The sequence below is a fragment of the Oncorhynchus clarkii genome, chromosome 15 (genome assembly GCF_045791955.1).
Source record: "Oncorhynchus clarkii lewisi isolate Uvic-CL-2024 chromosome 15, UVic_Ocla_1.0, whole genome shotgun sequence".
In the NCBI taxonomy this organism is placed as follows: Eukaryota; Metazoa; Chordata; class Actinopteri; order Salmoniformes; family Salmonidae; genus Oncorhynchus; species Oncorhynchus clarkii.
This window is the reverse complement of record NC_092161.1, coordinates 199,311-222,500: the sequence shown is the minus strand read 5'-3', so window position 1 is coordinate 222,500 and position 23,190 is coordinate 199,311. Positions and strand designations below refer to the sequence as shown.

The 23,190-nt window shown below is 44.2% G+C and overlaps 1 protein-coding gene across 5 annotated transcripts in view; it reads left to right on the top strand.

Moving 5' to 3' along the window:
- Positions 1 to 23,190, top strand: part of LOC139366852 (small muscle protein X-linked) — a 45,066-nt gene that overhangs the window by 4,203 nt on the left and 17,673 nt on the right. For all 5 annotated transcript variants that reach the window (XR_011626798.1, XM_071104537.1, XM_071104538.1 and 2 more), the window contains one exon: positions 13,812 to 13,873. Coding sequence is in view for 4 of the 5 variants with exons in the window: in XM_071104537.1 (XP_070960638.1) it covers positions 13,838 to 13,873 (36 nt within the window). In the remaining variant the exon portion in view is untranslated. The remainder of the gene's footprint in view (positions 1 to 13,811; positions 13,874 to 23,190) is intronic.

The window sequence follows — 23,190 nt, the reverse complement described above, 5'->3', positions numbered from 1 at the left end:
CGCACCCTTGTGGGGCCCCAGTGTTGAGGATCAGCGGGTGGAGATGTTGTTACCTACCCTCACCACCTGGGGGCGGCCCGTCAGGAAGTCCAGTACCTAGTTGCACAGGGCGGGGTCGAGACCCAGGGTCTCGAGCTTGATGACGAGTTTGGAGGGTATTATGGTGTTAAATGCTGAGCTGTAGTCGATGAACAGCATTCTCACATAGGTATTCCTCTTGTCCAGATGGGTTAGGGCAGTGTGCAGTGTGGTTGAGATTGCATCGTCTATGGACCTATTTGGGCGGTAAGCAAATTGGAGTGGGTCTAGGGTGTCAGGTAGGGTGGAGGTGATATGGTCCTTGACTAGTCTCTCAAAGCACTTCATGATGACGGAAATGAGTGCTACGGGGCGGTAGTCGTTTAGCTCAGTTACCTTAGCTTTCTTGGGAACAGGAACAATGGTGGCCCTCTTGAAGCATGTGGGAACAACAGACTGGGATAGGGATTGATTGAATATGTCCGTAAACACACCAGCCAGCTGGTCTGCGCATGCTCTGAGGAGCTCGGCTGGGGATGCCGTCTGGGCCTGCAGCCTTGCGAGGGTTAACACGTTTAAATGTTTTACTCACGTTGGCTGCAGTGAAGGAGAGTCCGCATGTTTTGGTGGCACTGTACTGTCTTCAAAGCGGGCAAAAAAGTTATTTAGTTATTTAGTCTGCCTGGGAGCAAGACATCTTGGTCTGTGACGGGGCTGGTTTTCTTTTTGTAATCCGTGATTGACTGTAGACCCTGCCACATACCTCTTGTGTCTGAGCCGTTGAATTGCGACTCTACTTTGTCTCTATACTGACGCTAAGCTTGTTTGATTGCCTTGCGGAGGGAATAGTTACACTGTTTGTATTCGGTCATGTTTCCGGTCACCCTGCCCTGATTAAAAGCAGTGGTTCTTGCTTTCAGTTTCATGCGAATGCTGCCCTCAATCCACGGTTTCTGGTTTGGGAATGTTTTAATCGTTGCTATGGGAACAACATCTTCAATGCACGTTCTAATGAACTCGCACACCGAATCAGCGTATTCGTCAATGTTGTTGTTCGCCGCAAAGCGGAACATATCCCAGTCCGGGTGATGGAAGCAGTCTTGGAGCGTGGAATCAGATTGGTCAGACAAGAGTTGAACAGACCTCAGCGCGGGAGCTTCTTGTTTTAGCTTCTGTCTGTAGGCAGGGAGCAACAAAATGGAGCATGCCTTGGACAAGGGCGTTAGCCACTATAGCCACTCCGGTGTGTCCGGTGCAAAGATCCAGAGCTTACGGCAGGAATCCGGTGATGTAGTGGCTTCTAGTCCTGTTAGTGAAGAGTCCAGGAGGCATCAGCTGTGTAGCCGAGTGATCATAGGGTCCACTGAGCAGGCCGGGAGATGGGCCTGGATCAAAAGCTAGCGTCGGGGCTGGGCCCCTCGGTAGCAGCTAGCTAGCTGCGATGATCCAGTGTAATGGTACAGAGCTTACAGCAGGAATCCAGTGATGTAGTTGAGAAAAGCAGTCTGAAAAGCAGTTCTTAATAAGCACGACGCAACACGGAGTGACTGGATACAGCCCTTAGCCGTGGTATATTGGCAATATACCAATACGTTGATGGGAAAGCACTAGTTTTCTGGCACCATAATTTATGTTTATACTTTTGCGGCAATGCTGTTGTTTTGGAAATCACTATGTAAATAAACACCCTTGCACGGAAGTGCTTTTGCAACTCCACCATTTGTAGAGTTTAAATTTAGTATAGACTTAAGTTACAATTATGTTTTTTCAGTTTAGCCTTCTGGCCTACAATACACAACAAATACCATGTGTATCTTTCACTATAGAAAACCGTGTGTATCTTTCACTATAGAAAACCGTGTGTATCTTTCACTATAGAATACCATGTATCTTTCACTATAGAATACTGCTATAATCAGTTGTAAATCATTTTATGAACTTTAACACACTTCTAGTAGCTACTAGGATGTGAAAAAACTTGTATGACCTCTTTTATATAATCAATATATCTCTGTCATAGCTCCGAGTCACACAACAAACACACAACTCTCTCTCTCTCTCTCTCTCTCTCTCTCTCTCTCTCTCTCACAGAGAGATATTACCATTCTTACAAAGCTGCATCTGTTTTTAATGTGGATTTAATGTAGCATGATATTTGAAATGGACAGTGTGATGTGGATCTGGTGTGTGTGTGTGAGGGATCAGTGGGGTGTTAGGGGGCAGCTGTCCTGTCCTCCCCACTCAAGGCTCTCTGTCTGGGTATATATATTATATCCACGTCCTGGAGTATGTGTGTGTTAGAGCAGCAAAGCCCCATGTTGTGTAAACAACACCCTGGTTACGGTAACCAAGGCCTGCTGAGCTATATATATCGAACCCTTTACCTTGAGAGAGAGACAGAGAGAGTGATACTGGCTAGCTAGCTAACAGACTATTGAGATAGAATAGCTTCAACGCTAGCTAACAGGCATAGCCCACAGGTTAGCCAGCTAGTCATTGTGATAGCATAGTCCACAGGCTAGCCAGGTAGTGATTGTTATAGCATAGCCCACATGTTAGCCAGCTAGTGATTGTGATAACATAGCCCGCAGGTTAGCCAGCAAGACATTGTGATAGCATAGCCCACAGTTTAGTTTTCGTCATTGTGATAGCATAGCCCACAGGTTAGCTAGATAGTGATTGTGATAGCATAGCACACAGTTTAGTTTAGTCATTGTGATAGCATAGCCCACAGGTTAGCTAGATAGTGATTGTGATAGCATAACCCACAGGTTAGCCGGCTAGTGATTGTGATAGCATAGCCCACAGGTTAGTCAGCTAGTGATTTTGCAAGCATAGCCCGCAGGTTAGCCGGCAAGACATTGTGATAGCATAGCCCACAGGTTAGCAGGTGTAACAGTATAACTTTAGACCGTCCCCTCCCCTCGCCCATACCCAGGCGCGAACCAGGGACCCTCTGCACACATCAACAACAGTCACCCACGAAGCATCGTTACCCATCGCTCCACAAAAGCCGCGGCCCTTGCAGAGCAAGGGGAACTACTACTTCAAGGGCTCAGAGCACGTCACCGATATTTAGCCAAAGGGGAAGGGGAAAGGGGGATACCTATACATAACCCTGCTTAGCCAGCTAGCACTCAACAACTCTAGAGATTATATGAAGTAGTTGACTGAGGGTTGAATGTGTTTCAAACAACAGTCGAGACAACAGACCAGACAACAGACCAGGGCCCGGTTGAATAAAGCATCTTGTTTCCATTAAGATTTCCCTTAAAGAATACTTTCCCCTTACCTGGGGGAATTGTTTAAGGGTGTTGCATACAGGCATGTAGGGGGCAGCAGGTAGCCTAGCAGGTTAGAGAGGTGAGCCAGCAACTGGAGGGTTGCCAGTTTGAATCCAGGGTCCGACGGGAAAAATCTGATGGTAAATGAGCTGGCAAACGGAGGGTTGCTGGTGTCAAATTCTAGAGGCCATTGCCTACCGTTGTGCCCTTGAGCAAGGCGCTTAACCCAGGGCCACCCCGCCCATTAGGCAGGATTAGGCGGCCGCTTAGAGCAGCAGATTGATGAGGGAGGCATTTTCTGGGCTAAACTGACCAACAACACAAAATTCATCCCCAAAACAATGATAACTTCTTTCAGCAAGTGGCATATGGTCTATTAAGGTGAGCATGATAAGCAGTACCCACTTTGCCAATGGCAGGGGCACAAAATATGTATCGTGTTCATGCCCAGTGATCCTCTCCATGGTACTGTTGAAGAGACAGTCCTGTGGCGCTCCACCAACACTCCGTCAAAGTCATGTAACATTATTCATGTAGCCTGTATGGAAGAAAGAGTATATTGCCTCTGTGGACTTTTCTGTAGCCTACAGGGCGACCAAATTTATGACAATCTCATGAGACACTCACTCACCAAGATGGCGCCGATAGACTTGGCAGCTCTGTTTCTAGCTGTTAAGCAGCTTTGCACTATTTGTACAGTATATTTGCAGTATTTTCTTTTCTGTGTTATTTCTTACATTATTAGCCTAGAATGTTTTTTGCGTTATTACATACAGCCGGAAATAACTTTTGGATATTAGAGCGATAGTAACTCACCAGCAATCCAACCAGAAATATGACTTTCACAATTGAATCCAATGCTTACGAGTATATTACTCTATAATGTTCAGTCCCTGGACGATAAAGTAGACCACCTCAGGGCGAAGATCTCCTTCCAGAGAGACATCAGGGACTTTAACATACTCTGTTTCACGGAATCACGGCTCTCTCCAGCTATACTGTCTCGTCCAAACAGCCAGCTGGGTTCTCAGTACATCGTGCAGACAGGAATAAAGAACCTTTCTTGGAAAAAGAAAGGCTGACATGTATGTTTCATGATTAAGTACTTATGTTGTGATTGTGGTAACTCAAGTCCATTTGTTCACCCAACCTAGAATACCTCACAATCAAATGTTGACTGTATTACCTCCCAAGAGAATTCTCTTCGGTTATCGTCATAGCCGTGTATATCCTCCCTCAAGCCGATACCACGACGGCCCTCAAGTAACTACACTGGTCTTTGCTCAAACTGGAAAACACATATTCTGAGGCCGCATTTATTGTAGCTGGGGACTTTAACAAAGCAAATCTGAGGAAAACGCTACCGAAGTTCAACATGTTGCCTGTAGTACCCGCACTTCAAAAACTCTCAACCGTTGATACTCACCCTTCTGGGATGGCTACAAGGCCCTCCCCCGCCCCCCCTTCAGCAAATCAGATCACAACTCCATTCTGCTCCTCCCTTCCTATAGGCAGAAACTCAAACAGGAAGTACCCATGCTAAGGTCTACTCAACACTGGACTGACCAATCAGGATCCATGCTTCAAGATTGTTTTGAGCACGTGGACTGGGATATGTTCCGTGTTGCCTCTGAGAATAACATTGAGGTATACACTGACACTGTGACTGAGTTCATCAAGAAGTGTATAGGGATGGTGTTCCCACTGTGATTATTTAATCCCACCCGAACCAAAAACCATGGACAGATGGAAGCATTCGCGCAAAACTGAATGCACGAACCACCACATTTAACCACGGCAAGGTGATTGGGAATATGGTTTAATACAAACAGTGCACTCTGTAATGTAACGAAAAAAGGAAAAAGTCAGGACAGAGACAAGGCGGAGTCGCAATTCAGTGTCTCAGACACGAGACGTATGTGGCAGGGACTCCAGGCAATCCCGGATTACAAAGGGAAAACCAGCCATGTTGCGAACGCCGACATCTTGTCAGGCTGTATCACTACCTGGTATGGCAACTGCACCATCTGCAACCGCAGGGCTCTCCAGAGGGTGGTGCGGAATGCCCAACGCATCACTGGGGGCACACTGCCTGCCCTCTAGGACATCACAGGAAGGCCATAAAGATCATCAAGGACATCAACCACCTGAGCCACAGCCTGTTCATCCCTTTATTAAGGCAATGTCAGTACAGGTGAATCGAAGCTGGGACCGAGATACTGAAAAACAGCCTCTATCTCAAGGCCATCAAACTGTTAAATAGCCATCACTAGCCGACCTCCTACCCAGTACCCTTCCCGACTACCACCCGGTTACTCAACCTTGCACCTTAGAATCTGCTGTACATAGACATCGGCCACTGGTCACTTTAATAATGTTTACATACTGTTGTACTCATTTCATATGTATATACTGTATTCTAGTCAAGGCCATCCTATTTAACTATTGCTGTATATATACCATCACATATATATAGTATTCTAGAAAATATACTAAATATAATATCCACATACTGTCCATGTCTATATATACCATCACATATACAGTGCCTTGCGAAAGTATTCGGCCCCCTTGAACTTTGCGACCTTTTGCCACATTTCAGGCTTCAAACATTAAGATATAAAACTCTATTCTTTTGTGAAGAATCAACAACAAGTGGGACACAATCATGAAGTGGAACGATATTTATTGGATATTTCAAACTTTTTTAACAAATCAAAAACTGAAAAATTGGGCGTGCAAAATTATTCAGCCCCTTTACTTTCAGTGCAGCAAACTCTCTCCAGAAGTTCAGTGAGGATCTCTGAATGATCCAATGTTGAACTAAATGACTAATGATGATAAATACAATCCACCTGTGTGTAATCAAGTCTCCGTATAAATGCACCTGCACTGTGATAGTCTCAGAGGTCCGTTAAAAGCGCAGAGAGCATCATGAAGAACAAGGAACACACCAGGCAGGTCCGAGATACTGTTGTGAAGAAGTTTAAAGCCGGATTTGGATACAAAAAGATTTCCCAAGCTTTAAACATCCCAAGGAGCACTGTGCAAGCGATAATATTGAAATGGAAGGAGTATCAGACCACTGCAAATCTACCAAGACCTGGCCGTCCCTCTAAACTTTCAGCTCATACAAGGAGAAGACTGATCAGAGATGCAGCCAAGAGGCCCATGATCACTCTGGATGAACTGCAGAGATCTACAGCTGAGGTGGGAGACTCTGTCCATAGGACAACAATCAGTCGTATATTGAACAAATTTGGCCTTTATGGAAGAGTGGCAAGAAGAAAGCCATTTCTTAAAGATATCCATAAAAAGTGTAGTTTAAAGTTTGCCACAAGCCACCTGGGAGACACACCAAACATGTGGAAGAAGGTGCTCTGTTCAGATGAAACCAAAATTGAATTTTTTGGCAACAATGCAAAACGTTATGTTTGGCGTAAAAGCAACACAGCTCATCACCCTGAACACACCACCCCCACTGTCAAACATGGTGGTGGCAGCATCATGGTTTAGGCCTGCTTTTCTTCAGCAGGGACAGGGAAGATGGTTAAAATTGATGGGAAGATGGATGGAGCCAAATACAGGACCATTCTGGTTGGAGTCTGCAAAAGACCTGAGACTGGGACGGAGATTTGTCTTCCAACAAGACAATGATCCAAAACATAAAGCAAAATCTACAATGGAATGGTTCAAAAATAAACATATCCAGGTGTTAGAATGGCCAAGTCAAAGTCCAGATCTGAATCCAATCGAGAATCTGTGGAAAGAACTGAAAACTGCTGTTCACAAATGCTCTCCATCCAACCTCACTGAGCTCGAGCTGTTTTGCAAGGAGGAATGGGAAAAAATGTCAGTCTCTCGATGTGCAAAACTGATAGAGACATACCCCAAGCGACTTACAGCTGTAATCGCAGCAAAAGGTGGCGCTACAAAGTATTAACTTAAGGGGGCTGAATAATTTTGCACGCCCAATTTTTCAGTTTTTGATTTGTTAAAAAAGTTTGAAATATCCAATAAATGTCATTCCACTTCATGATTGTGTCCCACTTGTTGTTGATTCTTCACAAAAAAATACAGTTTTATATCTTTATGTTTGAAGCCTGAATGTGGCAAAAGGTCGCAAAGTTCAAGGGGGCCGAATACTTTCCCAAGGCACTGTATATACTATTCTACTTATTCTATAGATATACTAAATATTATATCCACATACTGTCCATGACTATACATCCTATCACATATATATATGTATATAACCCTATTGTATTTATATATATATATGTATATATATATATTTATACTGTATTTATACTCTGGACTCTGACATTGCTCATCCTTATATTTATCTATTTCTTAATTCCATTCATTCACTTTTAGATTTGTGTGTGTTGCACAGTTGGAGCTAGAAACATAAGCATTTCGCTACTCCGACAATAATCTGCTAAATATGTGTATGTGATAAAATGTGATTTAATTCGATTTTTTTTACATCACACTTGATTTCGATCAAACAGCCTAAATGGTGCCCTATCAAATCAGAATACTCTTTGATGTGAATATGAATGAAAATATCCTAAAAATAGGACAGGTAAAGGTAAAATGGACAACAACCTATGGAATCAAATTAGGCTACTCACAACTGCTGTCCGGGAGTTTCACTTAGTGGGATAAATTGCCAATATAATTAGTCATTTCAAATCTGTATTTGTCCATTTCTGAGCTGATCGTGGCGAAGAAGAACATGCGAACTGCATTTTCCAAGAAAATGCGACGCCTGACAACATGGGTAGCTGAGATAGGCAGCCAGTGAGTTTCAATTTTGTAGAAGCTTATGTACAATGTATCCTACCATTTCTACCAAAATTTGAGGAATGCGAGAGCACCCGCCTCTGCCATATGGACACATTGATTCACAGTGAGCCATTGCGGTAAAGAAATTAGCACATGGAACGTGGAGATCAGTCACAGCAGTAGGCCTATAAATCAAATCAAATCAAAGTGTATTTGGTCGTGTACACAGATTTGCAGATGTTATCACAGGTGCAGCAAAATGCTTGTGCAGCAATAATACACAGAAAGCAATACAATACAATACACACATAATCCAAAAGAAAAAAGAAAGAAATTAAGATCAGAATATCAGAACGTGCAATGTCAGAGTCCGGAATATAATATATACTCAGTATCCAGTTTATTAGGTACACAACCCCAGACAGGCATCGAGGCATTCAGTTGCTGTTCCATTGAACGTTAGAATGGGCAAAAAGAGTTATCTAAGAGATTTTGAGCGTGATATGATTGACGGTGCCAGGCACGCCAGTTCCAGTGTCTCAGAAATGTCCGGCCTCCTGGGCTTTTCATGCACGACAGTGCAGTGTTTCTACAACTTGATTAGAGTCCACCAGTGGTAAATTCACTTGATTGGACCAAATTGGAAAGGCACACACCTGTCTATATAAAGTCCCACAGTTGAAAGTGCACGTCAGAGCAAAAACCAAGCCATGGGGTCGAAGGAATTGTCCGTAGAGCACAGAGACAGGATTTTGTTGAGGCACAGAATTGGGGAAGGGTACCAAAAAATGTCTGCAGCATTGAAGGTCCCCAAGAACACAGTGGCCTTCATCATTCTTAAATGGAAGAAGTTTGGAACCACCAAGACTCTTCCTAGTCCTGGTCGCCCAGCCGAACTGAGCAATTGGTTGAGAAAGGCCTTGGTCAGGGAGGTGACCAAGAACTGATGGTCACTCAGACAGAGCTCTAGAGTTCCTCTGTGGAGATGGGAGAACCTTCCAGAAGGACAACCACCTCTGCAGCACTCCACCAATCAGGCCTTTATGGTAGAGTGGCCAGATGGAAGGCACTCCTTAGTAGAAGGCACATGACAGCCGGTTGGAGTTTGTCAAAAGGCACCTAAAGACTTGAAGACCATGAGAAACAAGGTTCTCTGGTCTGATGAAACCAAGTTTGAACTCTTTGGCCTGAATGCCAAGTCTCACGTCTGGAGGAAACCTGTCACCTTCCCTATGTTGAAGCATGGTGGTGGCAGCATCATGCTGTGTGGATGTTTTTCAGCTGCAAGGACTGGGAGACTAGTCAGGATCGATGGAAAGATGAATGAAGCCCTAAGGACCTCAGACTAGGGTGAAGGTTCACCTTCTAACAGGACAACGACCCTAAGCGCGCAGCTAAGACAGTGCAGGAGTGACTTCGGGACAAGTCTCTGAATGTCCTTGAGTGGCCCAGCCAGAGCCCGGACTTGAGCAAGAGCCCAGACTTGAACCCGATCTAACATCTCTAAAGAGACTTGAAATTAGCTGTGCAGATACGCTCCCCATCCAACCTGACAGAGCTTGAGAGGATCTGCAGAGAAGAATGGGAGAAACTTCCCAAATACAGGTGTGCCAAGCTTGTAGCGTCATACCCAAGAAGACTTGATTGAGGCTGTTGCCAAAGGTGCTTCAACAAAGTACTGAGTAAAGGGTCTGAATACTTACTTAAAGTGATATTTAAGTTCTTTATTTGTAATACTTTTGCTGCAATTTCTAAAAACCTATTTTTGCTTTGTTGTTATGGGGTATTGTGTGTAGATTGATGAGGAGGAAAAAAATATGTAATCCATTTTAGAATAAGGCTGTAACGTAATTATTTGGAGGGAAAGGTCTGGGGGTCTGAATACTTTCCGAATGCGCTGTAGATAATAAACAAAAGTGAAATAAACAATGAAAAATGAGCACAAACTCATAAAAATTCCAAAGGAATAGAGACATTTATAATGTCATATTATGGCTATAAACAGTGTTTTAACGATGTGCAAATAGTTAATTAAAGTACAAAAGGGAAAATAAATAAACACAAATATGCGCTGTATTTACAATCTTTACACCACTCCATTTCATAAATATGGGTTGTATTTAACATGGGGTTTGTTCTTCACTGGTTGCCCTTTTTTTGTGGCAACAGGTCACATATATTGCTGTTGGGATGGCACACTGTGGTATTTCACCCAATCGATATGGGAGTTGATCAAATTGGATTTGTTTTCGAAATTCTATGCGGGCCTATGTAATCAAAGGGAAATATGTGTCTCTAATATGGTCATACATTTGGCAGGAGGTTAGGAAGTGCAGCTCAGTTTCCACCTCATTTTGTGGGCAGTGTGCACAAAGCCTGTCTTCTCTTGAGAGCCAGGACTGATGCTCTCAATAGCAAGGCTATAGCAAGGCTATGCTCACTGAATCTGTAAGCTTTCCTTAAGTTTAGGATTAGACACAGTGGTCAGGTATTCTGCCACTATGTACTCTCTGTTTAGGGCCAAATAGCATTCTGCTCAGATTTTTTGTTAATTCTTTCCAATGTGTCAAGTAATTATCTTTTTGTTTTCTCATGATTTGGTAGTGTCTAATTGTGTTGCTGTCCTGGGACTCTGTGAGGTCTGTTTGTGTTTATGAACAGAACCCCAGGACCAGCTTGCTTAGGGGACTCTTCTCCAGGTAATGTCTCTGTAGGTGATGGCTTTGTTATGGAAGGTTTGGCAATCGCTTCCATTTAGCTGGTTGTAGAATTTTGATTTTGATAATTAGCAAGTATCCCTAAAATTCTGCTCTGCATGCATTATTTGGGGTTTTACGTTGTACACATAATATTTTTGCAGAATTCTGCATGCAGTCTCAATTTTGTGAATTATTTTTTGTGACCAGACCCCAGACCTCACAACCATAAAGGACAATGGGTTATATAACTGATTCAAGTAATTTTAGCCCAGTTCCTAATTGGTATGTCAAATTTGATGTTCCTTTTGATGGCATAGAAGGCCCTTCTTGGTCTCTCAGATCGTTCACAGCTTTGTGGAAGTTACCTGTGCCGATGTTTAGGCAGAGGTATGTATAGTTATTTATGTGCTCTAGGGCAACTGTGTCTACATGGAATTTGTATTTAAGGTCCTGGCAACTGAACTTTACTTGGAACACCATTATTTTTGTCTTACTGACATTTACTGTCAGGGCCCAGGTCTGTCAGGGCCCAGGTCTGACAGGGCCCAGGTCTGTCAGGGCCCAGGTCTGTCAGGGCCCAGGTCTGACAGATTCTATGCAGAAGGTCTAGGTGGTGCTGTTGGTCCTCCTTGGTTGGAGACAGAAGCACCAGATCATCAGCAAACAGTAGATATTTGATTTTAGTATACACTTGCAAGTTCCACGCATATGAGGAAGCAGCATCACAGGCAGCCCAGAACTTTATTCCATTGGTTTTAGACGGTATGTACTGCCTGAAGGGGCAGCGGCCCCTAAATGGCATAAGCTGCTCATCAACAGTAACGTTGGGCCCAGGGTTGTAAAACAGGGGAAGGTGGTCCACCCACTTGTCCCACACTGATCTGATTGCATCTAGCTTGTCTCTCTGCTGTCGAACTGATGCATCGGTCATCGAAGTGGATATTCCTGGAAATAATGTGGAAGTTTTCCAGAGACATTGTTGCATGGAAAAGTCATTTTCCAGTTTCTGCATCCCACAGGGATTCTGTGGATTCCCCATTTGATTTGAAAACACCAGCAAGGATTAGAACCCCAAAGTATGCATGTAAATGAGTCTGGTCCTTCTCCTTCCATCTCTCTCCAAAAACACGCCTTCTCTCCAAAATAGTGCAGTCCAGAATGATTTTCTGGATGTTGTCTGGGATGAACATTTCAAAAGAAGACTTTATGTCCTGCACATGAGTACCTGCCATCTGCGTTGGCCCTGGTTGTATCCTTATCACATTGGCAACTGAGGGGGGGCTCATTCCTTGGGCAAGAAGACCACTACATTTCAAAAAGTTTTGACATCCATAATTCTCCTCCTGCAGACTGCTGATGAGCTGGTTGCTGACGGGCTGGTCCTGGGGCTGGCTGAGGGTCGACCTCATCCTCTTCTTCCAACTCACTGTCAGACTCCGAATTGACATAGACACAATCCTCATATTCTGAAAATTCTTCATCCTCCTTCCACACTGGCTTCTCTCTCTGCATATTTTTTTTTTTACTCTAAGGCCCTCTAAGCAGAGATAATTTTTTTGCCATACTGATTGATTGTGATAAGGAGCCACACATGCAAAGCTATTTATTTGTTGTGTCCCTCCCTCAATTTGCACCTGGCAGGGGTAGAGTTTGGGAAAATACAGATTTTTTTTACAATGTATCTTCCAGGTTCCCGCAAGAGATTGTGTAGTTTCACACACTACAAAGTGTAAAAAGTGCAAGACAAGCGAGAGACAGGCAGATAGGCAGGGAGACAGACAGGTTCTTGGTGCTGTGTTGAAACAGCAGACCCAGGAAGGAGGAGGAAGAAAGAGTGAAGGCACACAGCAAATCTTTTTGTTTCATTTTTACTTGTTTTCACCTACACACACACTTTTCCACACTTTTATTACCCTCGGGTCCAGTGGACCCGAAAACCACAAACGTTTTAAGTATAGCCAATTGGAATTTGTGGTCAGTATATTTTATCATTTCATGTATCATTTCCATCAACACTAAAGGCCTTTTTGGTTGGAGGGTTTGTATTTTGTCCTGTAGTTCAATCAATTGAATTGGAGAATCCAGTGGGTTCTGGTAGTCTTCAATAGTTGATTCTAGGATTGACATTTGATCATTTATATGTTTTTGCTGTTTGTTCTTTGTTATAGAGCGAGAACGATTAGAGAAGTGGTTCATCCATACATCTCTGTTTTGATAGATAACTGTTGGTGTTTGTTCAGTGTGTTCCAATTTTCCCAGAAGTGCTCTATGGATTATTCTCTCTCTCTCTCTCTCTCTCTCTCTCTCTCTCTCTCTCTCTCTCTCTCTCTCTCCCCCATCCTTCTCTCCACTCCCCTCTCCCCCTCTCTATCTCCTACTCTCTCCACTCCCTCTCCTTCCTTCTCTGTCCACTCCCTCCCCCTCTCCCACTCTCTCCCATATTCTCTAACTTTCTCTCTCTCTCTCTCTCTCTCTCTCTCTCTCTCTCTCTCTCTCTCTCTCTCTCTCTCTCTCTCTCTCTCTCCACTCCCTCTTTATCCCTCCCCCACACTCTCTCCCCCTTTCTCTCCCCCTCTCTATCTCTCCTCTTTCTTCTCTCTCTCCCCCCTCTATCTATACTTCCTCTCTCTGTCTGTTAAATTATTCAGGTGTTAGTTTTGTACCTGCCTCTCTCTTTGGGAGTCGCCAGGCAACTGAAAGACTATCCCAGGCCCCTGAACCAACCCACATGACAGCAATGCCCCCCCACCCCCAACACACACACACACACACACACACACACACACACACACACACACACACACACACACACACACACACACACACACACACACACACACACACACACACACACACACACACACACACACACACACACACACACACACACAAACAAACAAACACACTCAGTCTCTCACCAGTCCTGTCTGGTCTAATCTCGTCAGTTTGATCTGAGCCAGGCTCTCTCACCTGTCTAACTCTAACCCTAACGCTTCTCAATGCTTTGTATTTCCTGCAGGATAGTTGACTGACTGAACAAGCAGCATGTCTAAACCATCGTCCAACGTCAAAGCCCTGCAGGTAGGAGTGTGTGTCTGTGTGTGTGTATAATTTCTCTCAATAAAATATAGTACTGTTTTGAATCCATCTACAGTAGTTATTTTGTTTAAAATATAAATGACACTACAGAGGGACCTCCTCACTAAAATCTGTAGCTCTCCCAGCGGTCTAGTGTAGTTAGAGCTGGGTTAGAGATACAACCTGTAGCTCTCCCAGTGGTCTAATGTAGTTAGAGCTGGGTTAGAGATACAACCTGTAGCTCTCCCAGTGGTCTAGTGTAGTTAGAGCTGGGTTAGAGATACAACCTGTAGCTCTCCCAGTGGTCTAATGTAGTTAGAGCTGGGTTAGAGATACAACCTGTAGCTCTCCCAGTGGTCTAATGTAGTTAGAGTTGGTTTAGAGATACAACCTGTAGCTCTCCCAGTGGTCTAGTGTAGTTAGAGCTGGGTTAGAGATACAACCTGTAGCTCTCCCAGTGGTCTAGTGTAGTTAGATGCCAGTGGTCTAGTGTAGTTAGAGCTGGGTTAGAGATACATCCTGTAGCTCTCACACTGGTCTAGTGTAGATAGAGCTGGGTTAGAGATACAACCTGTAGCTCTCCCAGTGGTCAAGTGTAGTTAGAGCTGGGTTAGAGATACAACCTGTAGCTCTCCCAGTGGTTTAGTGTAGTTAGAGTTGGGTTAGAGATACAAACTGTAGCTCTCCCAGTGGTCTAATTAAGTTAGAGTTGGTTTAGAGATACAACCTGTAGCTCTCCCAGTGGTCTAGTGTAGTTAGAGTTGGGTTAGAGATACAACCTGTAGCTCTCCCAGTGGTCTAGTGTAGTTAGATGCCAGTGGTCTAGTTGTAGTTAGAGCTGGGTTAGATATACAACCTGTAGCTCTCCAACTGGTCTAGTGTAGTTAGATGCCAGTGGTCTAGTTGTAGTTAGAGCTGGGTTAGAGATACAACCTGTAGCTCTCCCAGTGGTCTAGTGTAGTTAGAGATGGGTTAGATATACAACCTGTAGCTCTCCCAGTGGTCTAGTGTAGTTGGTGCTGGGTTAGAGATACAATCTGTAGCTCTCCCAGTGGTCTAGTGTAGTTAGAGTTGAGTTAGAGATACAATCTGTAGCTCTCCCAGTGGTCTAGTGTAGTTAGAGCTGGGTAAGAGATACAATCTGTAGCTCTCCCAGTGGTCTAGTGTAGTTAGAGTTGGGTTAGAGATACAACCTGTAGCTCTCCCACTGGGCAAAGACATCAGTTCAACATCTAGCTTTGATTTACATTTGGTTGAGTTCAATGTGAATTCAACGTGAATTCAATGAGTTCAATGTGAATTCATTGTGAAATCAACAAAACATGTAATTGGATTTAGGTGATAAAAATAGTAAATGTCCTTACGTTGATTACTTTTTTCAAATCCAAATAGTTTTCCACAATGATTCATCAACATCACATTTGATTTTTTGTTTGAAAACACTTGGAAAGCTATCCAGGACTAGGTCCAGAACTAAAGACAGTAACCATGTTGCTCTGTAGCTCTCCAGGACTGGGTTGAGACATAAAGCGTGTAGCTCTCCAGCATCAGGGCTAGAACTAAAACCTGCAGTTCTGTAACTCTCCAGAAGCAGGGGTAGTGCATGGCTCTAACTAAAGCCTCTAGCTCTCAAGGACCAGGACTAGAACTAAAACCTGCAGTTCTGTAACTCTCCAGGAGCAGGGGTAGTGCATGGCTCTAACTAAAGCCTCTAGCTCTCAAGGGCCAGGACTAGAACTAAAGCCTGTAGCTCTGTAGCTCTCCAGGACCAGGACAGGAACTAAAGCCTGTAGCTCTCCAGGACCATGACTAGAACTAAAGCATGTAGCTCTGTAGCTCTACAGGACCAGGGCGCATGCAGGGTTATAGGACCAGGAATATAACTAAAGCCTGTATCTGTGTATCTCTCTACAACCAGAACTAAAGCTAAACTGTGTAGCTCTGTAGCTCTCCAGGACCAGGACTGGAACTAAAGCCTGTAGCTCTGTAGTTTTCCAGGACCAGGACTAGAACTAAAGCCTGTAGCTCTGTAGCTCTCCAGGACCAGGACTAGAACTAAAGCCTGTAGCTCTGTAGCTCTCCAGGACCAGGACTGGAACTAAAGCCTGTAGCTCTGTAGTTTTCCAGGACCAGAACTAGAACTAAAGCATGTAGCTCTGTATCTCTCCAGGACCAGGGTGCATGCAGGGTTATAGGACCAGGAATATAACTAAAGCCTGTATCTGTGTATCTCTCTACAACCAGAACTAAAGCTAAACCGTGTAGCTCTGTAGCTCTCCAAGACCAGGACTGGAACTAAAGCCTGTAGCTCTGTAGTTTTCCAGGACCAGGACTAGAACTAAAGCCTTTAGCTCTGTAGCTCTCCAGGACCAGGACTGGAACTAAAGCCTGTAGCTCTGTAGTTTTCCAGGACCAGGACTAGAACTAAAGCCTGTAGCTCTGTAGCTCTCCAGGACCAGGACTAGAACTAAAGCCTGTAGCTCTGTAGTTTTCCAGGACCAGGACTAGAACTAAAGCCTGTAGCTCTGTAGCTCTCCAGAACCAGGACAGGAACTAAAGCCTGTAGCTCTCCAGGACCATGACTAGAACTAAAGCATGTAGCTCTGTATCTCTCCAGGACCAGGGTGCATGCAGGGTTATAGGACCAGGAATATAACTAAAGCCTGTATCTGTGTATCTCTCTACAACCAGAACTAAAGCTAAACCGTGTAGCTCTGTAGCTCTCCAGGACCAGGACTGGAACTAAAGCCTGTAGCTCTGTAGTTTTCCAGGACCAGGACTAGAACTAAAGCCTTTAGCTCTGTAGCTCTCCAGGACCAGGACTGGAACTAAAGCCTGTAGCTCTGTAGTTTTCCAGGACCAGGACTAGAACTAAAGCCTGTAGCTCTGTAGCTCTCAAGGACCAGGACTAGAACTAAAGCCTGTAGCTCTGTAGTTTTCCAGGACCAGGACTAGAACTAAATCCTGTAGCTTTGTAGCTCTCCAGGACCAGGACAGGAACTAAAGCCTGTAGCTCTCCAGGACCATGACTAGAACTAAAGCATGTAGCTCTGTATCTCTCCAGGACCAGGGCGCATGCAGGGTTATAGGACCAGGAATATAACTAAAGCCTGTATCTGTGTATCTCTCTACAACCAGAACTAAAGCTAAACCGTGTAGCTCTGTAGCTCTCCAGGACCAGGACTGGAACTAAAGCCTGTAGCTCTGTAGTTTTCCAGGACCAGGACTGGAACTAAAGTCTGTAGCTCTGTAGTTTCCAGGACCAGGACTGGAACTAAAGCCTGTAGCTCTGTAGCTCTCCAATACCAGGGCTATAATTAAAGCATGTAGATCTCCAGCACCAGGACTAGTGCAGGGTTAACACCGAAGCCTGAATCTCTGTAACTCTCTAGGACCAGGATTAGCACCAAAGCCTGTAGCTCTGTAGATCTCCAGGACCAGGACTAGAACTAAAGCCTGCAGCTCTGTAGATCTCCAGGACCAGGACTAGAACTAAAGCCTGCAGCTCTGTAGCTCTCTATGACCAGGGCTAAAACTAAAACCTGTAGCTCTTTAGCTCTCCGGGACCCAGTCTCATGCGGGATTTAAACTAAAGCCTGTAGCTTTGCAGCTTTCCAGGAACAGAGGTAGTGCAGGCTTAGACCAAAGATTCCCATTAGAGAGAAGGGAGCTGGCCAGGCAGAGACAGCAAGGGCAGTTCGTCGCCCCAGTGCCTTACCATTCAACATCACACCCCTGGGAAAGACTACACTCAATCAAAGGACATACTGAATAGATGAGTCTTCAATAAAAATTATTTAAAAAAATACACCTTTATTTAACCAGGTAGGCTAGTTGAGAACAAGTTCTCATTTGCAACTGCGACCTGGCCAAGATAAAGCATAGCAATTCGACACTTACAACAACACAGAGTTACACATGGAATAAACAAAACATACAGTCAATAATACAGTAGAACAATACTGGTAGAGATACTGGGGTGCACAGGAGCAAAATAAATAAATACCAGTATGGGGATGAGGTAGGTAGATGGGCTGTTTACAGATGGTCTATGTACAGGTGCAGTGATCTGTAAGCTGGTGGTTAAAGCTAGTGAGGGAGATGTGAGTCTCCAGCTTCAGAGATTTTTGCAATTCGTTCCAGTCATGGGCAGCAGAGAACTGGACGGAAAGACGACCAAAGGAGGAATTGGCTTTGGGGGTGACCAGTGAGATATACCTGCTGGAGCACGTGCTACGAGTGGGTGCTGCTATGGTGACCAGTGAGCTGAGAGAAGGCGGGGCTTTACCTAGCAGAGACTTGTAGATAACCTGTAGCCAGTGGATTTGGCAACGAGTATGAAGCGAGTGCCAACCAACGAGAGCGTACAGGGAACAATGGTGGATAGTGTATGGGGCTTTGGTGACAAAACGGATGGCACTGTGATAGACTGCATCCAATTTGTTGAGTAGAGTGTTGGAGGCTATTTTATAGATGACATCACTGAAGTCGAGGATAGATGGTCAGTTTTACGAGGGTATGTTTGGCATAATGAGTGAAGGATGCTTTGTTGCGATATAGGAAGCCGATTCTAAATGTAATGTTGGATTGGAGATGCTTAATGTGAGTCTGGAAGGAGAGTTTACAGTCTAACCAGACACCCAGGTATTTGTAGTTGTCCATGTATTCTAAGTCAGAGCCGTCCAGCATCACTACTCTGGAGAGCAGGTGCGGGCAGTGATCGATTGAATAGCATGCATTTAGTTTTACTTGTGTGTAAGAGCAGTTGGAGGCCACGGAAGGAGAGTTGTATGGCATTGAAGCTCGTCTGGAGGTTAGTTAACACAGTGTCCAAGGTGGGGCCAGAAGTATACAGAATGGTGTCGTCTGCGTAGAGGTGGATCAGAGAATCACCAGCAGCAAGAGCAACATCATTGATGTATACAGAAAAGAGAGTCAGCCCGAGAATTGAACCCTGTTGCTCCCCCATAGAGACTGCCAGAGGTCCGGACAACAGGCCCTCCGATTTGACACACTGAACTCTATCAGAGAAGTAGTTGGTAAACCAGGCGAGGCAATCATTTGAGAAACCAAGGCTGTCAAGTCTGGCCAGGTCGATGAATACGGCTGCACAGTAATGTCTCTTATCGATGGCGGTTATGATGTCGTTTAGAACCTTGAGCATGGCTGAGGTGCACCCATGACCAGCTCTGAAACCAGATTGCATAGCGGAGAAGATATGGGGGGATTCGAAATGGTCAGTAATCTGTTTGTTAACTTTGCTTTCGAAGACCTTAGAAAGACAGGGTAGGATAGATATCGGTCTGTAGCAGTTTGGGTCTAGAGTGTCACCCCCTTTGAAGAGGGGGATGACCGCGACAGCTTTCCAATCTTTAGGAATCACAGACGATACAAAAGAGAGGTTGAACAGGCTAGTAATAGGGGTTGCAACAATTTTGGCAGATACTTTTAGAAAGAGATGGTCCAGATTGTCTGGCCCGGCTGATTTGTTGGGGTCCAGATTTTGCAGCTCTTTCAGAACATCTGCTATCTGGATTTGGGTAAAGGAGAAATGGTGTGGGCTTTGGCTGGTTGCTGTGGAGGGTGCAGGGCAGTTGACTGGGGTAGGGTTAGCCATGTGGAAAGCATAGCCAGCCGTAGAGAAATGCTTCTTGAAATTCTCAATTATAGTGGATTTATCGGTGGTGACAGTGTTTCCTAGGCTCAGAGCAGTGGGCAGCTGGGAGGAGGTGCTCTTATTCTCCATGGACTTTACAGTGTCCCAAAACTTTTTTGAGTTAGTACTACAGGATGCACATTTCTGTTTGAAAAAGCTTGCCTTAGCTTTTCTAACTGCCTGTGTATATTTGTTCCTAACTTCCCTGAAAAGTTGCATATCACAGGGGCTATTCGATGCTAATGCAGAATGCCACAGGATGTTTTGATGCTGGTCAAGGGCAGACAGGTCCGGAGTGAACCAAGGACTATATCTATTCCTAGTTCTACATTTTTGGAGATGGGCATGCTTATTTAAGATGGTGAGGAAGGCACTTTTAAATAATAGCCAGGCATCATCTACTGACGAGATAAGGTCAATGTCATTCCAGGATACCCCGGCCAGGTCGATTAGAAAGGCCTGCTCGCAGAAGTGTTTCAGGGAGCGTTTGACAGTGATGAGTGGTGGTCGTTTGGTCGCAGACCCATTACGGATGCAGTCAATGAAAAAGTGATCGCTGAGATCTTGATTGAAAACAGCAGAGGTGTTTTTGGAGGCTGAGATAGTTAGGATGACATTTATGAGGGTGTTTACTGATTTGGGGTTGTACCTGGTAGGTTCATTGATAATTTGTGTGAGATTGAGGGCATCAAGCTTAGATTGTAGGATGGCCGGGGTGTTAAGCATGTCCCATTTTAGGTCACCTAGTAGCACGAGCTCAGAAGATAGATGGAGGGCAATCAATTCACATATGGTATCGAGGGCACAGCTGGGGGCAGAGGGAGGTCTATAGCAAGCGGCAACAGTGAGAGACTTGTTTCTGGAAAGGTGAATTTCTAGAAGTAGAAGCTCAAATTGTTTGGGTACAGACTTAGATAGTAATACAGAACTCTGCAGGCTATCTTTGCAGTAGATTGCAACACCGCCCCCTTTGTCAGTTCTATCTTGGCGGAAAACGTTATAGTTAGCGATGGAGATTTCAGGGTTTTTGGTGGTTTTCCTAAGCCAGTATTCAGACACGGCTAAGACAACATAAAGACTTAAAGGTCAAGACCGACTCTGAGTCTCTCACATGGATAGGCAGACGATTCCATAAAAGTGTAGCTCTATATGAGAAAGCCCTGCCTCCAGCTGTTTGCTAACACATTCTATGAACAGTAAGGAGGTCTGTGTCTTGTGACCATAACGTACGTGTAGGTACAGTATATACAACAGGACCAAATCAGAGAGATAAGTAGGAGAAAGTCCACGAAAACCTTGAAATCAGCCCTAGCCTTAACAGGAAGTCAGTGTAGAGAGGCTAGCACTGGAGTAATATCATACATTTTTGGGGTTCTTGTCAAGATTCTAGCAGCCGTATTTAGCACTAACTGAAGTTGATTTAGTGCTTTATCCGGGTAGCTAGAGAGTACTCCATTGCAGTCGTCTAATCTAGAAGTGATAATAGCATGAATTAGCTTTTCTGCATCATTTAAAAAAATATATATATTTTTGCAAGGTTAAGAAGATGGAAAAAAGCTGCCCTTGAAATATTCTTGATATGTTCGTCAAAATAGAAATTAGGGTCCAAAGTAACGCAGTCCTTCGGAGATTTATTTGTGACGACAGTACAACCATCAAGATTAATTGTCAGATCCAACAACAGATCTCGTTATTTCTTGGGACCTAGAACTAGCATCTCTGCCACCATCCACTTCCTTATGTCTGAAACACAGACTTCCAGGGTAGGCAATTTTAGGGTTTTACCATGTTTCATCAAAATGTGCAGCTGTGTGTCGTCTGCATAGCAATGAAAGTTGACATTGTGTTTCCGAATGACATTACCAAGAGGTAGAATATATAGTGAAAACAATAGTGGTCCTAAAACGGAACCTTGAGGAATACTGAAACGTACAATTTATTTTTCAGAGGACAAACCCCCCACAGAGACAAACTGATATAAGATCCAAACCGGGCCAGAACTTGTCCATGTATGTAACGATGTGCGCTGAGAGTCGGGAACCAAGTTCAGGGAGTGAGTGTTTTAATAAATGAACACAACATAATACAAACTAAGAAACACAGACAGCGCACAGACATGGAACAGAAACAATGATGCCTGGGGAAGGAACCAAAGGTAGTGACATATAAAGGGCAGGTAATCAAGGAGGTGATGGAGTTCAGGTGAGTGTCATCATATGCTGATGCACTTAATGATGGTGACAGGTGTGTGCCATAAAAGAGCAGCCTGGTGACCTAGAGGCCAGAGAGGTAGCACACGTGACAGTGTAGACCAATTATGACTTCCAATCTCTCCAAAAGAATGTGGTGATCGATGGTGTCTAGGTCTAGGAGCACGAGGAAAGATGCAGAGCCTTGGTCTGACGCCATTTAAAGGTTATTTACCACCTTCAATAGTGCAGTCAGTACGATGATGGGGTCTAAAATGTACTTGAGTGAAGGCCATACTCACTTGGGGAATGCTGCTTTTTAGTTAGCTTTGCGACAGTATCAAAGATATGTAAATGTTTGATTGTTTTTATTCTCCTCAATTAGGTTGGAAAAGTAGGCTGATCAAGCAGCAGTGAGGGCTTCTGGATATTGCACGGTACTGTCATTCCAAGCTAGTCGGAAGACTTCCAGTTTGGTGGTGAGGGCTCTTCTGGATACTGCACGGTACTGTCATTCCAAGCAAGTCGGAAGACTTCCAGTTTAGTGGTGAGGGCTCTTCTGGATACTGCACGGTACTGTCATTCCAAGCTAGTCGGAAGACTTCCAGTTTGGTGGTGAGGGCTCTTCTGGATACTGCACGGTACTGTTATTCCAAAATAGTCGGAAAACTTCCAGTTTGTTGGAGCGCCATTTCCTTTTCAACTGATACGCAAAACAACGTCTGATTCAAAGCGTAGAATTTTTCAATTTACATTTTTAAACAAAATTCTTGCAAACAATAGAATGTTATATATATGGAGGATACAACCATCACAGCTCTGCAGGTTTTGCTATGAAGAGACCGAATCATTAGATCATTTGTTTTGGTACTGTCCATTGTTTTGGCACTGCTTGTTTTTGGTCGCAGGTCCAGGAATGGTTGAAGAAGAGCAACATTTACTCTGCATAACTCTGCAGATAGCAATACTGGATGATTTGAAAAGTCATAGTCAGTTGATGATCAATAATATAATAATACTTTAAGCAAAAATGTTTATCTTTAATTTACAATCTGTAGAAACTATGAGAATAGAAAGGTTCAGAACTTTGGGAAACATCACAGCAAAAATGTTTTTATTTTAGCTCCTTGGGTAGGTGGTTAACAATGACGCCTGGGAGATTGAGGGCGTCCATCCTTGGGTCGGTGGAGGGAGTCTAAAAGGGCATCTAGAAATTAGTTGTATCCTTGGTTCTGAGCAGATGATTTGTTGCAATTGCAAATACACTGCTCAAAAAAATAAAGGGAACACTTAAACAACACAATGTAACTCCAAGTCAATCACACTTCTGTGAAATCAAACTGTCCACTTAGGAAGCAACACTGATTGACAATAAATTGCACATGCTGTTGTGCAAATGGAATAGACAACAGGTGGAAATTATAGGCATTTAGCAAGACACCCCCAATAAAGGAGTGGTTCTGCAGGTGGGGACC